Source organism: Rhinolophus sinicus, linkage group LG01, assembly GCF_036562045.2.
Source record: "Rhinolophus sinicus isolate RSC01 linkage group LG01, ASM3656204v1, whole genome shotgun sequence".
In the NCBI taxonomy this organism is placed as follows: Eukaryota; Metazoa; Chordata; class Mammalia; order Chiroptera; family Rhinolophidae; genus Rhinolophus; species Rhinolophus sinicus.
Window position 1 is genome coordinate 141914424 of NC_133751.1, and position 14678 is coordinate 141929101.

At 34.0% G+C, this 14678-nt stretch overlaps 1 protein-coding gene across 12 annotated transcripts in view; it reads right to left on the minus strand.

Annotated features, from left to right (window-relative positions):
- Window positions 1–1882: 1882 nt before the first annotated feature.
- The window catches only part of PRPF40A (pre-mRNA processing factor 40 homolog A), a 50800-nt gene continuing 38004 nt past the window's right edge, over window positions 1883–14678 (minus strand). For 8 of the 12 annotated variants that reach the window (XM_074336467.1, XM_074336463.1, XM_074336474.1 and 5 more), the window contains 11 exons: window positions 14040–14173; window positions 10033–10147; window positions 9759–9862; window positions 9544–9660; window positions 9095–9232; window positions 8671–8766; window positions 5839–5925; window positions 5658–5754; window positions 5511–5572; window positions 4294–4425; window positions 1883–2926 (listed from right to left, as the gene is read on the minus strand). In XM_074336467.1, coding sequence (XP_074192568.1) covers window positions 2834–2926; window positions 4294–4425; window positions 5511–5572; window positions 5658–5754; window positions 5839–5925; window positions 8671–8766; window positions 9095–9232; window positions 9544–9660; window positions 9759–9862; window positions 10033–10147; window positions 14040–14173 — 1175 coding nt within the window. In that variant the 3' untranslated portion in view covers window positions 1883–2833. The remainder of the gene's footprint in view (window positions 2927–4293; window positions 4426–5510; window positions 5573–5657; window positions 5755–5838; window positions 5926–8670; window positions 8767–9094; window positions 9233–9543; window positions 9661–9758; window positions 9863–10032; window positions 10148–14039; window positions 14174–14678) is intronic. The other 4 variants (XM_074336442.1, XM_019751729.2, XM_074336458.1 and 1 more) reach the window with 1 other exon arrangement.

Genomic DNA, 14678 nt, shown 5'->3' on the forward strand with positions numbered 1-14678 from the left:
ATCCTTGTCATACTTGTATAAAATGAGGCCAAATTAGCAAAAGTCAAAAAAAGAATAGCTATGATACTTTATTTTCAAATTTACTGGGAGGCATAAAATGTTTTTATTGTTGAAAAACATGAATAATCTATATGCTAGAGCTACTTTGGATCATAATGAAACATCATTACAATGTTAAAAAAATGTGGGACCACTGCTTTTATTTGAAAGCACTAAGTTATTTAATTACACTTGGGAAACGTGCAGTGCATTCTTCATACTTAACTGGGAGAAAATAAAAACATCAAATATTTGGAGTTCTTATTTTGACTATTAAGTATGATCTTAAATGTATGTGAATTTAATCCCATTAATTAATATTAATAGTAATGAGGGAAGATAAACCCTCAACATTTACCTAAGTCTGAGACTCAAGTGAAAATTATAAATTCCCCTCATCTGAAAATAAACACACTTTCCTGTTTGACCACATTTGTTCAAACTCCTGTTTCAACATCTGTTCAATTATAACAAAACCAGTATTCAAGACATTTCAGCTTTTACCAGACTGAAGATTTAGAAACCTAAATCTTTAATTGGTCAAAATATTCACACAGAACTCTTGCTTTAATAAAATCTTTGCATCACCTGTGCCTTCAGACTGTACAGTATCTTTCTGGCAACTCACTCTCATTTGATGAAATCATCAAAGGGTGGTAGACAAGGATTACAGTCATTTGAATTACACCTTTTATAACAAGGTTGTATTTTGAGTTGTAATTTGTTCACAAGTTTTGCTTTTAGATCAAATAATTTTCACGGGTGAACTACAGGGAAACTTGAATTTGTATTGTTTTGTAGGGATTTGAGGTTGTGATATGACAGTATCTCTATAAGAAATACAGAAATCTATTTTGAGGACATGCTAAAACACATCAATAGCTTTTTATTTAAATAGAAAAATCAAAACTTTAAAGTTGTAGTTTAAAAAATCATCATTCATAGAATTAAAACATGTTACAGATTCCAAATTCTCTTGTGAAACATCACTAATATTTCTGCCAATATTGTAGGTTTATTTTAAAGATTCTACCACTGACATCCATGTCAAGTGTTAGACATGATTGGCAATATTAACTATCATTACAATGGGACGTCAGAAAATTAAGTCTGGGCAACTCCCTGTCGCCAAAGCTGTTGTATGTTTTCATTCTAATATACAATAGGAGACCCAAGCAAGCAACCTGATTATTTCACATTTTCTACAGATAATGATTCTAACTTTCTACAAAGTCATGTCATATTTCACAGCAGAAAAATGACTTGGCAGAGAAGTTTAGAAACAATCCCCACCACCCACTTTTGGGGAAGGGGATGCTTTCAACAGTGCACAGAAGATTTAGTTGAAACAGGGAGCAAGGATGGGAAAGTCATCCTGGTCAGTCCCACTTTCAAATTCATTAGCATCGTAAAGGAAAAATAAAATGAACTGTTTGTCCTTCTAAATCCCAACTTGCAATAGGATCGCTCAAAGTTCCAAAATAAAAAAATACCTAAGATAATACCAAAGATTATGTGCTAAAATTTACTATTTAAAAAAAAATCTCCTGCACTGAAGGAATATAGTATAAATTACATTACCAACCTTCAAAAGTTAGCATGTAAATAGTATTCTAGCTCCAAACCATTGCCTCTCTAAAGTATTCTATAGGAAATTCATAGTCAAAAACAAGAGTAGGGGCCTCAAATGCACTAATTTATGATAGTCTTAAATATTAAAAAAGGAAAGTAACCTAACTATGTGGTAAAGGAAGCAAAATTTCAGGGATTTAGTATCTATCTTTAAATGATCATACAATTTTTTTTTTCAGAGCTGAGCAGTTTACATAGAAATAAATACTAGTACACGCTAGAAGAGAAGGTTTAATAATTGATAAAAATGTACAAAAATATTCAAATCAGAAATGCTTTAGAATGTGTACCACGAAGTCAATACTTTTCAGTGAGTAGGGAAGGTAAAAGACTTCCTCAATGAAAAAAAGCAAGAGAAAGATTGGACTAAAAAAAAAAAAGACAATTGTTAAAGGAAATGTTTAAGTCAACATTGATTTTTGTTTTAGACAAGGGTATTGCAACTATCACTTAAAGTTTGGTGGCACATTCTTTAGTAGGTCCTTAAGGCAATATATTTAAACTAATTTACAATTTGATTTGATGTTAACGTTTTAAACATCACCTCAAAATAATGCCCTCACAATAGCCTTTTTAAAATGGATTCAGGTGTTTCATAAAAAATAATGGTGGCTTTATTATAGTAGTGCTCATTGGCACCAGTATAGTTAAGGGTCTACCAGGTTTCCATTACGAACACCTATTTCTGGGTTCACCATAAAAGATCCTATCGGCTTTAACCAGTTGGGTAGTGCACAAAAAAGCGGTTTTATCAGTCAGTTGCTGGTGCCTTTTTTGTACTACTAGATATCAAAAAAGTTTTCTCATATCTTCAAAATCCAACTTTATAAAGTAAATCAAATCACCTCATGACTTAAGACTTTAGAACAAAGTAGAGACATCTGCAGGTATCAGTAAATTGCCACCTTTAATCCATTCTGCAGTGCCCTATGAAAGGGTCACAGAAAGACAGTTATGACTATGAAAATATGATTCTTGATACAGAATCGAAAGTTATTTTCAATTTCCTTTGCTTTTATAAAGTCCACAATAACAATACTTAAATGCACTTTTTTTTCCTGTGTATAATTAAAACCCAGTGTTACTTCAATTGAACTTTAAAATAGAGTCCCTGGTCAAAATTAGACTTTAAATCATACTGTAAACATATATTTGGTATAATTTATTGATCATCATCCAGTTGCTCCAAAAGGGTCCTTCTGCGCTTTTCCAATTCCCCTTCACTCAGTTCACTGCCAGAAGTATCCCAATTACCCTGAAAAGACATTAAATATAATTACATTTACATTAGTACTCAACAGGGCAAGTAGTAATGAACTTTTGAAAAAAAGAATCCAAAATCTACATGGATTCTCTTTCACAGAAACAGACACATCACAGGGTTTAAATGGCTGATCTCTTTCCCAAAAGCCTGTCAATGGGTAGGCAAAAGTAGGAGAAATCCTTAACTTAGAATTAGACTTGTATATGGTGCTTTTAGTTAACATTAAGATGTTAATCAGGCATGATGGTACACACTAGTTTCTTTTTCTTCCTCTTATACAACTGAATATGAAACATCTTGTTTCCATTTAATGGAAGCTGGCTGTTCATTTCCTAAGCACTGCACTCTTGCTAATTTTGCAGATTCTAGATTGTCTTCTAAGTGTTTTATATAATAAAAAAAGTATGCTTTAAGCACACTACTGTGCCAAGATAAACATTCAAGATTTATGAGCAGGTCAAGACCTTGGCTGAAGAAACCATTAAAAAAAAACAACACAAAAAAACCACCTTTGAAAAGTGAAATTCACCTATCTTCCTTCCCTTCAGGGATTTCCTTGAACCTATAGTAAGGAAGGAATAGTTAAGCTGCTAATAGGCATAGAGGAAAATACTAATTTTTCATCAAAGAAGTCCATCAGATTCACCAGTGCAGCATTTAAAAAACCCTCCACCCAATAGCAACTGAATCAGAATATCCAAAGGGAGGGCCAGGGTTTACCTACATAGTTTAAACTCTCCACTGGTGCTTCAGAGGCATTACCCTTGCTAAGCCCACAGCACTTGCGGAAGGAATGGCTAGGTTAAGAAGGCTTGTGTGATTGATTGTGTTCATATACACGTGCATACACATGCATATGGGAAAATAAGGACTACTTTAACTTAGGCTTATAGCCCTCTTCTGTCCATTTGCCCTCACTTTCCTCCAATGATTATTTCTAAAAGTTACTGGATACCTTTTGAAACTGAATTTAATAACAGTGACAACTGTGAACATCTGGACAGAGAACCCGATTTGAGTCTTAAATTTTATATTCCTTAAATAGTTAGGTAGAAAATGTCCAATGGCACTTCTCACAAGCACAAAGCAAAAGACCATATCCTTTCTTAGTGAGTTAAAATAATAGTTATGGAATGCTGTTATTTCTTCAAGCAATGCAAAATTTTGGACACTGAAATCGGGTCATTTATGACCATATATACCAAAAAGCTTTTGTACGAAAGGTAGTTAACTGAATTTTCATTGTTTTCTCTAATGGTAGCAGACCTAAACAAACACTAAACACCATCATAGATTTAACCATAGTATCCATTTTTGTATTTTGAAAATACAGGTATGAAAGAATTCTAAGTACTTACAGAATCCTTTCCAGTCTTTTTCTTAGGTGATTTGTGTTTTGATTCCGATCTTTGTCTAGTTCTGTCTTTTTCGCTTTCCCGGTCTTTTTCTTTTTTATCCTTCTCTCGTTCAGCATCTGACTCTGGAGAATCCTGTGTAAATAGAAAATGTTAGAATTTCACAGAGACATCATTCTATTTTTAAAAATCCCTATATAGATAATATTTAAGAAAATCCACATGTAACAGAGTGTATGTTCCCAGAGTGGTGAAATTTAAATTGTTAAGCTCAAGCGTTCTATAACATTTTCAAGATTCATGGAGAGAGTGATTTTTTTCTTTGGGAAGAATGACATTCTAATAGGGTAATATACACCACTAAAAGAGTTTCACTAAATTAGGGATGAAGGTATACTTAAGATAGGATTATATCTATTACGTAAATGCACCCAGGTATTACATTTTCTACCAATCCAATAAAATATTGGCTTATTTATTTAGGTATGTATATAGACTGTTGTGATTAACTTAATCACATACTAGATTGACGGCTGTATAATAAAATTCTTTCCTCAAAATTGCTACTGAGAAGCAGGAATTATTTAAAATGTAATGTCAGTGCCTAAATAAGCAGTCCTTCATTAGATATGCACAAATTCAATTGAGCAGCATAAAAAAACCTCATTCAACAGATCTGTGGTTAACACCCAGGCTCTTACATTGAGAAAAAGCTCTAGAGTAGAGGAAGGAGTTAAGCATTTAAACTTGGGGTTCTCAACAACAGCTGTAATACATACATAAAACACACACAGTTGCATCTTTCTCTAGGATCACTTGAAAAACCCAGTGTGGAAAGCTTAACAATGGTGTGTATCTGTATCTATATCTATATCTATATCTATCTATATCTATATAGATATAGATAGATATATTTTTTTTTTCCAAAGCTCACCAAAAAGATACTAATGGAAGATTTAAGACACAGATCAACTATCAAGCTCTTAAGTTTAGGTGCCCACCTAAACTGTATTGGAGTATATATATATATATATGTATATGTGTATATGTATATGTGTATATGTTTGTGTGTGTGTGTGTGTATGTATATATATATATATATATATATATATATATATATATATATATATATATATATATATGACTAGACAGAGAAAAGTTCTACTGCCACAAGGAAGTTAAGGACAAACGCCTAGTGTAAATAGTAAAGGCTTGCTTACAGATTTATGTCTCCTCTTCTTGCTTTTCTTCTTATGTTTTTTTGACTTCTTGTAACTTCTCTCTAAACAGCATGAAAAGGAGAAAGTGTCAGAATTTGAGAACATTCAAGTGTCAATAACTGTACTCAAGTTAAAAGATATGCTTACCAGATTCAGCACTAGAAGAATGTTCTGAAGCAGAACGAGACTCTGATCGCTGTCTTTTTTTCTTTGAATGGCTGTCATCATCATCTGAATCTGATCCCTAAACAACACAATTAACTTCATTCATAATGATGCTAACAAATATTTCAGTACACTTATGGTGCCATCTAATAAACTTCCTTACCGATCGAGAGCGGGAACGTTTCCTGTGATGTTTTTTAGATTTTTTAGAATGTTTCTTGTTCTTTGAATGATGATGCTGACATTCATGCTACAGGGGCAAAACAAAAAGAAAATTTCAAAGTTTATGTTTACTTTAGACAGTAGATCATAAAGAATTTTAAAAAGCTATACAAGTTCTTAAACTCCATTTTGCATATTTAGGATGTACCCCCTTGAAACTGCGCAAACTATTAAATTTGCTTAAAATGTTATTTTGTGTTCCTTCTTAACCATTTTATAACCACTCATTGTGATACCTAAACACAACAACGTTAAGAAGTATTAATAAAGAAAGTACTTCATAGGAATGAGAATGGTGTGAGTTAGTAGGGATAATCGACACACTCCAGAAAGGTATAATTTGCAGAATAGTCATACTGCTTTCAAAAACCATGAAATACAATTACATTCAGATATGGTTTATCTGATGGCTCAGCACCATGATAAAGAACTATCTCAGACTTGTCCTTGAACTAATATTAACCAGGCTGTTCTCAAAACAAATACAAAATTGAGGACTCTTTTGACAGAAGCATTCCCTCCCTAGTCAAACTTAAAACATCCATCCACAGGCAATCTAATCCCACATGAAATCAGAAAAAGAAATGTCTGTGGACTTGAACCCTTTTATTAAAACTATCAGGCTACTAGGAAAGGGAGAATGCTGCTGTAAAACCTCCCTGCCCCAACATTTCTATGGCTTTGAAAATGAATTCAGCTTCAGTTTACAAGTGGAAATGGAAAATCTGGCTCAGAAGTGATTCTAATTTTTTTTCTGTATGTCACTGAATACTGACTCTTCTTCCTTTTCTACCTCAAGGCCAGATTATTGGGTACAGAGACCTATTCTAATGCGTTCAGCCCTTCCCTATACCACCATCTCCATTTATGACCTCACCACTTTACCTCCAGCACAGACAATGAAAGAATGTTATTAGAGATTCTTAAATCAAGGAGAAAATGTTAAGACACTACCCAGGGTACAGCTTCTCAAAATTAAATGTACATGCTAACGCTTGAAAACCTTGTACAAACGATGACTCTGATGCAGATTTCTACTGATGGGGTCTGAGATCTGCATTTCTAACAAGCTCCCAGGTAATACAGATGTTGCTAGCCTGAAACACACTTTGAATAGAAAAGTTTTAGAGGTCTACAGGACTAAATCTAGAGGCAGCTGGAAAGTAATACAGGGTATATGTGACTATATTAACAGAGCAAACTGCTGTCAACATTGATACTCAAGAAGAGTAAATACAATGAAATAAGTGACCTATGCCCAATGACCATGCAACTTTGTAATAATAAATACGTGCCAGCTTTCAGCTTGTTTGTAAAGTATTAGTTTGTATATAACTGGCAGCATAGCATGTTTGTGAAAAATACTGACCCTATAGTCCAGGGGTGTCCAAACTTTTTTCAACGTTTTTCACCAAGGGCCAGATGTGGTAAAACAGCCAGGCCACTCACTCGAGCTGAAGTACGTATTGCCTCGCCTGGTTTAAGTAAACTAATATATTTTTGGCATTTGCTGCGGGCCAATTAACAATGGATCATGGGCCACAGTTGGCCCGCGGGCTGCAGTTTGGACACCCCTGCTATAGTCAAAGAGCTTGGGTTGGAAACCCCCCTGCAAATTATTTTTCTCTGCCTCAGCTTACTCATCTGTAACTTCACAGGATTGTTGTGAGAATTAAGTTCATACACGTAATATTTATTTAACAATTAGAGCAGTACCTGGCCCACATAGGCACCAAATATTATTCAATAATTATTCAATAATAACTGGTCCATTTAGCATATTTATTATATACAAGTGCCTACCTTAAAATCTTCATCAAAATACTCTTATTCAGCTAACGGAGTAACTTGGAATTTTATCATTACCTATTCCAACAAAAATGTACTAATTTCATTTTTTTCAGAACCTTGCTGAGTTTTCAACACATCTAACGTAGTATATTTGAAATGTGCTTAAAAGCTGTTTTTTTATCTGCTTTACATAATTGTAAGTTTTCTTTTAGGTTTGCTACCTTGTTTCCCCCAAAATAAGACCAGTCTTATATTAATTTCTGCTCTATAAGACACATTAGGGCTTATGTTCAGGGAATGTCATCCTGAAAAATCATGCTAGGGCTTAGTTTTCCAGTTAGGTCTTATTTTCAGGGGCAATATGGTAGTCAGTACATGTGGCTGTTCAATTCCTAAAATACTGTCAAAATATGAATAGTCTCTGAGGGGACAGAGTCCCAGAGAGCATTTTCTAGGCTCTCAGCCTCACATGGAAAGGTGCTGGCTTGGGCAGTAGATGGTCATCAGCTGTGACTATTTGGCCATCGGCTGTTGCCTGTTAGCCATTAGCCGCTGATATAACTGCCGTGGCTGAGCTAGCAAGCGCGGAGTGTGGATTGCGGCTTCTGTGGCTCCTGCTTCCTGTCTCTCCAACCCAGCCACCAGCGAGAGTATAGTGGTATGACTCCCCTACCTATGGCTCCGTGGGTGTTCCTTTTTGGCCTCACCATGTCCTGCGTTCTCATATGGGGAGCGGGACCAAAGACCCAGCATGACACCCTGCATGACAGTCTCCATAAACAAATCTTTATATTCCCACGCAAGCTTTGTTTCCATTGAAAGCAGTTTCTATAGAAAAACATTCCCTAACCATTCCAGGCAACTACATTTGTATAAAAGCACTAATTTAAGAAACATACTTGTTCATTCTGAATTCCTTAATTTTTGTTTATATTTTTATATATTTTTGCATTTCAACCAATTATGAGAATACTTAAATTACCTCAAGCACATGCATAAAATCTTTAAATATTCGTTTTCTTTCAGACTCTAGAGTTATGTCCTCAAATGCTGGCTCTTTTACAAATCTCTCCCGAATCTGAAAAATTCAGATATGGAATAAATATATTAATACCAACATGACTAAAAGGAAACATAGCACAAGTGAAAATGGTGAGAGCCCAGTCCCCTCAAAGTCTACTAGATTATTTCCTTTCCTCTAAAGTCTATACCATTTTTAACAAATATTCCTAAATGCAGAGCCACAGTTGGCTTCATACTTTTAATATACCCTCAATATATTTAATATACTCTACAAATAACTTCAGCTTATTTTTGTGGCTATAATATAAAAAGGAATTAAAAGTATTTTTATCTTCAGTTGTAAAGGTAACAGTTCATTATGAAAAATTTACAAATATACATACATCTTCCCAGACAGCATCCAATTCTATTGGAGGAGTAGCTTGTTTCAACATACTCTTAAATGCAGATTCTTTTCGTTTCATCTTCCGAGCCTCCTCTTTTTCTCTTTCACGTTCACGGGCTTCTGCCTTTTCTAGTAACTTTTAGACATCATATTCAGTCAGTTACAATAGTGCAATTATAATTTTGTTAATTGAAATAATTATTCTTAAGTTTTCTCCCATCATTTATAAGTTAAGGGCCAATTTATAACACCAGTTAATTTAAACAAAGGAAGCTTAACATCAGCCCATCATCTAAACACATTACTTTCTTTAACATTACCCTGAAAGACTACTACTTTATGAAATCCTAGTCATATTCCCTTATTTCAGTAGCCTACTTTTGGCTGAATACATTAAAAACCGTACTGTTAAATGAGTTGTCTGTAATAGTAAAGACGGTAACTTACACTATTAAAAGCCAACTTAATATTTCCAGCATCTAATGTGGTTGATCTTTTAGTTGAACTGATTATTGCCACGAAGTCTTCAAAAGTAGTATTTACTTCAACTACAAATCCTTTATCCTAAAAAACAGAAACCTTGTTAATAACAAATATCAAAAGAATATGATATCAATTTTTAAAATATGCCACAGGTTAACAGTTAATAGTATACTATTTACCTTTAGGATGTCTTTTATTATCTTTTTCTCATCATGATAACGTGCTTTAAGATCCTCAACATAAAACTTGAAAAGGTCAAGTGCAGTTGATCCTAATGAAAAAACTAAAGAAGTCAAAAGCTAGCTCTAACCAAAGAGCTGCAATTATTATTTTTTGTTTATAAAACAAAATAAAGCACACTCCCCCACCCCCATTTCCCAATACAACCACCTTCCCCTCTGGCCCACTCCAGCTACTATCATAACTATAAGTTAGGAAAGAAGAGAATCTCACCCGGCTGACCAAGCATATTAGTGAATCTAATGTCAGAACTAATTGTTGGATACAATTCCATCCAAGATGACATAGAATGCAGTTGTCCATGTTCGTGGAGTTCATCTAAAAATATCTGGAAAAAATTTTTTTAAAACCAACAAAAAACCCAAATCCATTGTACTGAAGTCATCTTTAAGGACATTAGAAAAAAAATATTAGTGTAACATGAAAACACAGGTTAAAAATAAAAACAGCAATATTTAAAACTCCTCTACCAATGTTATCCCAAATATGTTTAAATGCAAAGAATACTTGGCTGTTTGATGAAAGTAAAATCTGCTTTTAGGCAAAAAATTATTTTGTACTTTAGAGAAAAGGGCCTTCGCAAAGCTATATTATCTTTGCAGGTTTCAGTTTACTATGGCCCAAAATTCTGCTCCTAGAATTCCTATACCTGCACTGTCCAATATGGTAACCACTAGTCAAATGTAGCTTCTAAGTACATGAAACGTGGCTAGTCTGAATTGAGATATCCCATCAGTATGTAACACACAATGATTTTGAAAATTTATTACTAAAAAAAAAATGCCAATTTTTAAAAATACTGATTGCATGTTAAATATTTTGTATATACTGGGTGAAATAAAAGATTATTAAAATTCATTAAAAATTAGTTAAGAAATTAAAATCATGCATGTGGCACACACATTTTTATTGGATAGCACTGCCCTGAATAACACCAGACATCTATAACTCCTATCCAAACAGTAAACATGTCCATACAGTTTTATATTTCCAAAATTCGTTTCAAACTTAGTATCTATCTGTTTGTTTCTACTGTTCAACATATATGGAACACTATCTTAACCCAACCCTGTTGTGTGATCAATTTATTCACTTGCTCCCTCTTTTGAGTCCCTAAAATAGCTTAGAAACCATCTTCAGTGATGTTGTCTAGGATCCCAGAATCTGCTTCACTCATCACACCTGCTTCGTTAGTGTTTTTGTTTCACTTCCAGGTGGCTAAGATCTGATAAAGCCATGGAATTTTGATACAGAGTCCATTTCAATAGAGAATAGAAGTGAAAATTAGAATCATTTGAGAATTTTTTTACATATAGATTGAAATTCAGATATTTATAATTTTACTTTTTAAAGATCAATGGATGACTCTGATGTGAATTCAGGTTTGAAAACCATTATGCTAAAATTGTATGGTTCATACTCTTTCTATTTATTAACCCCGTCTTGGAGGAGTGGGGCAGGAGATTAGTCTCTTACATTATGGAAAACAAGTTTGCTTCAAAGAAAACTGAGCCTAGTATTTCTCCTTCTCTTAGAGGAGAGGTTCTCAACCTTGGCACTCACTGCTTTCAGAGACAATTTAATATCCTGCCCCCATCTCTTTCCTTCTTTTTGTCTCCTTATATGTTCTTCATAACATAACTATTCATAGATACACTTGAATTCCAAACCTTCTAAGATCTATCATTCAATTCTTTCTTTATTCTTTCTTGACAGATTGCTCTTACTCAAGAAAAGCCATCGTCTTAAACCTGAGCTTTTCTCTTATCATCAAAATACTAGAGAAAGGTTTTATTTTGCCTCTATTTACCCTTAAATTATTTGGAAACCCTTTAACTTTCCCTATTATGCCAACAGTCACTAAATACCTTAAATATTACACGTAACACTATTCTTTCAGTCTTATTTCATATTCTTAACATTCGCTACTGTGGGTGGGATCTGCTATCTCAGCAGTTTCTCAAAGAATCATCTGAAAGACTGATGAAAAACACAGATTATTGGGCCCCACCCCCAGATTTTGATTCAGTAGGTCTCATGTGGGGTTTGAAAATTTCCATTTCTGTAACTTCCCAGGTAATACTGATACTATGCATTTGAGTGCCATGCTTTGAGGACCACTGCTCTATCCTAAACAAACTCCATCTTGCTTCTGAGACAGTACACATTCCCTTGTTCTCCATTAAAGCCCCTGATCAATTTTTTCTACTCTTGATATGAATTCAAATGTCAGTTTCAAGACAAAAAAGAACAACAACAAAAAACTCATCCATTCCTTATCACAGATGTGACAAACAATTATATTACATGATTGGCAAATGAGCATTCAATAAAATGACAACTATCAACATAACCGTTATTACTGAGAACCTTCTTTCCATTCATGAGCTTTTATTTTAAATGTCAATCTTCTAATTCATTTTTCTGACATTCTAAATATACCCTGACAGGTAATGTAGTAACACAGGAAATTACCAAACTGAATATCGAAAGCAAAATCAATATAACATGCTAACACCAGTTGTATCAATGGTAATCAGAATCCATGCCAGATACGTACCAATCTGTTTAGGTTTAGCCAGAAGACTCACGTGGCCTTTACATTAGGATTTCTCCTATGTGTTCTCCAGTCCTAGTCTATTCTATTTTCTGTGATCCAGATTTCCTTATTTTTATTATATTAATATTTTACCACATAGGTTTCCTTATTTTAAATCATTCCAAAACCTTTATAAGAGATATTAAAGCTCAATGGTTGCAGAAGAATATTAACTGACCTCCTAAAAATCTGTTCTCTTCTTTCTAGGCACATGGCTGCTTAGTTAAAATCTAGTTTTTCTACCCTCCTTTGTAGCTACTTATGCCATGTGACCAAATTCTCAGCAACTGAGTATTAAGGAAGCAAGTAGAACTTCTGTACCACTGGACTGAAAAAGAACTGCCCGTTTAACTTTTTCCAGACTGAAATGTGATCATGGGAACAATATACTCCTACATCATGCAGCAAGGCTAAGGGCCTAGGGCAACTCTCAAAGTATGGGCCATGCATCACCATCACCTGGAAACTTACTAGAAATGCAAATTCTCAGAACCCGCTCCACACCTATTGAATCAAATTCTGGTGGTGAGGCTCAAGAACTGTGGTTTTAACAATTCTCTGAGTGATTCTTTGGGAAACCATTAAGATAAAGGAAATCCTCAAAAGTATTAAATGTTAAGTTTTTATGGAATGAGGACGGAAATAATGCTATTAGCTGTGACATTTAAGATGGTTAGTAACCTTTGGCATGGTGGTCTGAGTTTTTTTTAAAAGCCTGCTAGTTGATTTTTATGCCCGCTAAGTTCTGAGAATCACTACCTTGTGGTATGGCAGTATGCCCCACCCTAGACCAAACAACCGTTATTTCAAATAATAAACTTCTTTAAGCGCTGAAACTTACAGTGTTTAATGGAAGAGACCCTGTAATTAAGACTGCAGATTCAAATTCTGGCTCCACTATTCAGTAGTTGAATTTGAGTAAGTCACTTCCCCTCTCCCAGACCATCTCCTTATCTGTATAAAATGGACATTAAAATAGTACCTACTCTTATAACACAAGATTGTCATAAAAATTAAGAGATTTAAATTTAAAATGTATAAGCAGTAAGCAACCAATGCTAACTGCTATTATAATCATCATCACTAAAATGGGCAATCTGGTGAAATATAAAATGCAAAAATTCACTGGTCCATGATATTCTCCATTACTGAGAGAATAAAAGCATTTTCAACTTGGAGTTGAAAACGAGACACTAGCCTATATAAAGGGTATGTAATTTCAGCTGTGTATATAGCATTTCAGAATCATGGCCCATCCTCCAAACTATACCACAATGTTCCCTACGATTCTCTACAGCCTGAAAACCAACTAGTACTAATGACTCATCACACACATTTTGTTTTCAGTCTTCCCTCATCCTATTCCTCTTTTCCAAGTTAAACTTTATCAGTGGGCATCTTAAATAGCAAATGTGCTACAGCGTTCTATGTTCCCCTAGACCAAAATGCTGCTGTCTTTAAGTTCTATAATTAGTTATGAATCTACTTAAGAGTTAAAGGTATGTGAATACTCCATAAAACCTAAGTTAGTGATCTGTGATCAGGTGTCTCAAAATTATTTACAGTAGTGTTCAAGCTCATTAAACATATAAAATTAAGTTAGAAAAGAGATTTTTATTACCTGAAAAGATTCTCTATTTTTTCGCTGTCGTCTCCTTTCTCTCAGCAAACTCTTCTGTTTTTCTTCTTCTTCTTCCTTTTCTAAAGCCCGAATGTGTTCTTCGAAGCAAATTAATGCATCTTCTTTATCCATGTCTAGTTTTTTTCAGTTAAAAAAAATTAAAATGTCAAATATTAGTAAGGAAAGCATTAACTCCCTATAAATTTCAAATTCACCTTTCTAAAATACTTGTATTTAAACTTAAATATAACTTGTAATCCTCTAACTAGGAAACATTTAAGGAAAATTCCAAAAAGATCTCATTAAAAGATACCCTGCATCATAGGATGAAACAAAGACCATACACACGACACAACTAATGAAAATAAAATTATTATGATAAAATTCATCAGAATATCAGAATTACCCAAGGAGTTTTCAAAGTATAGAATTCTAGGTTCTATCTCAAACTTCCTGAAGCATGGGATTCAGAGGAGTAACCAAGAAAGCTGAAATTTAAAAAGCAACTAAGTAGGTCAAAAAGACAAACTTGGGGAAGCTTAATCTAAAATAATGCTAACACATTTTTATTTTTTTGCAAATCTTTAAAGTCATTACTTCAAGAAGACAGGGTGAGTAAAATGTGGTAATTAATTTGGT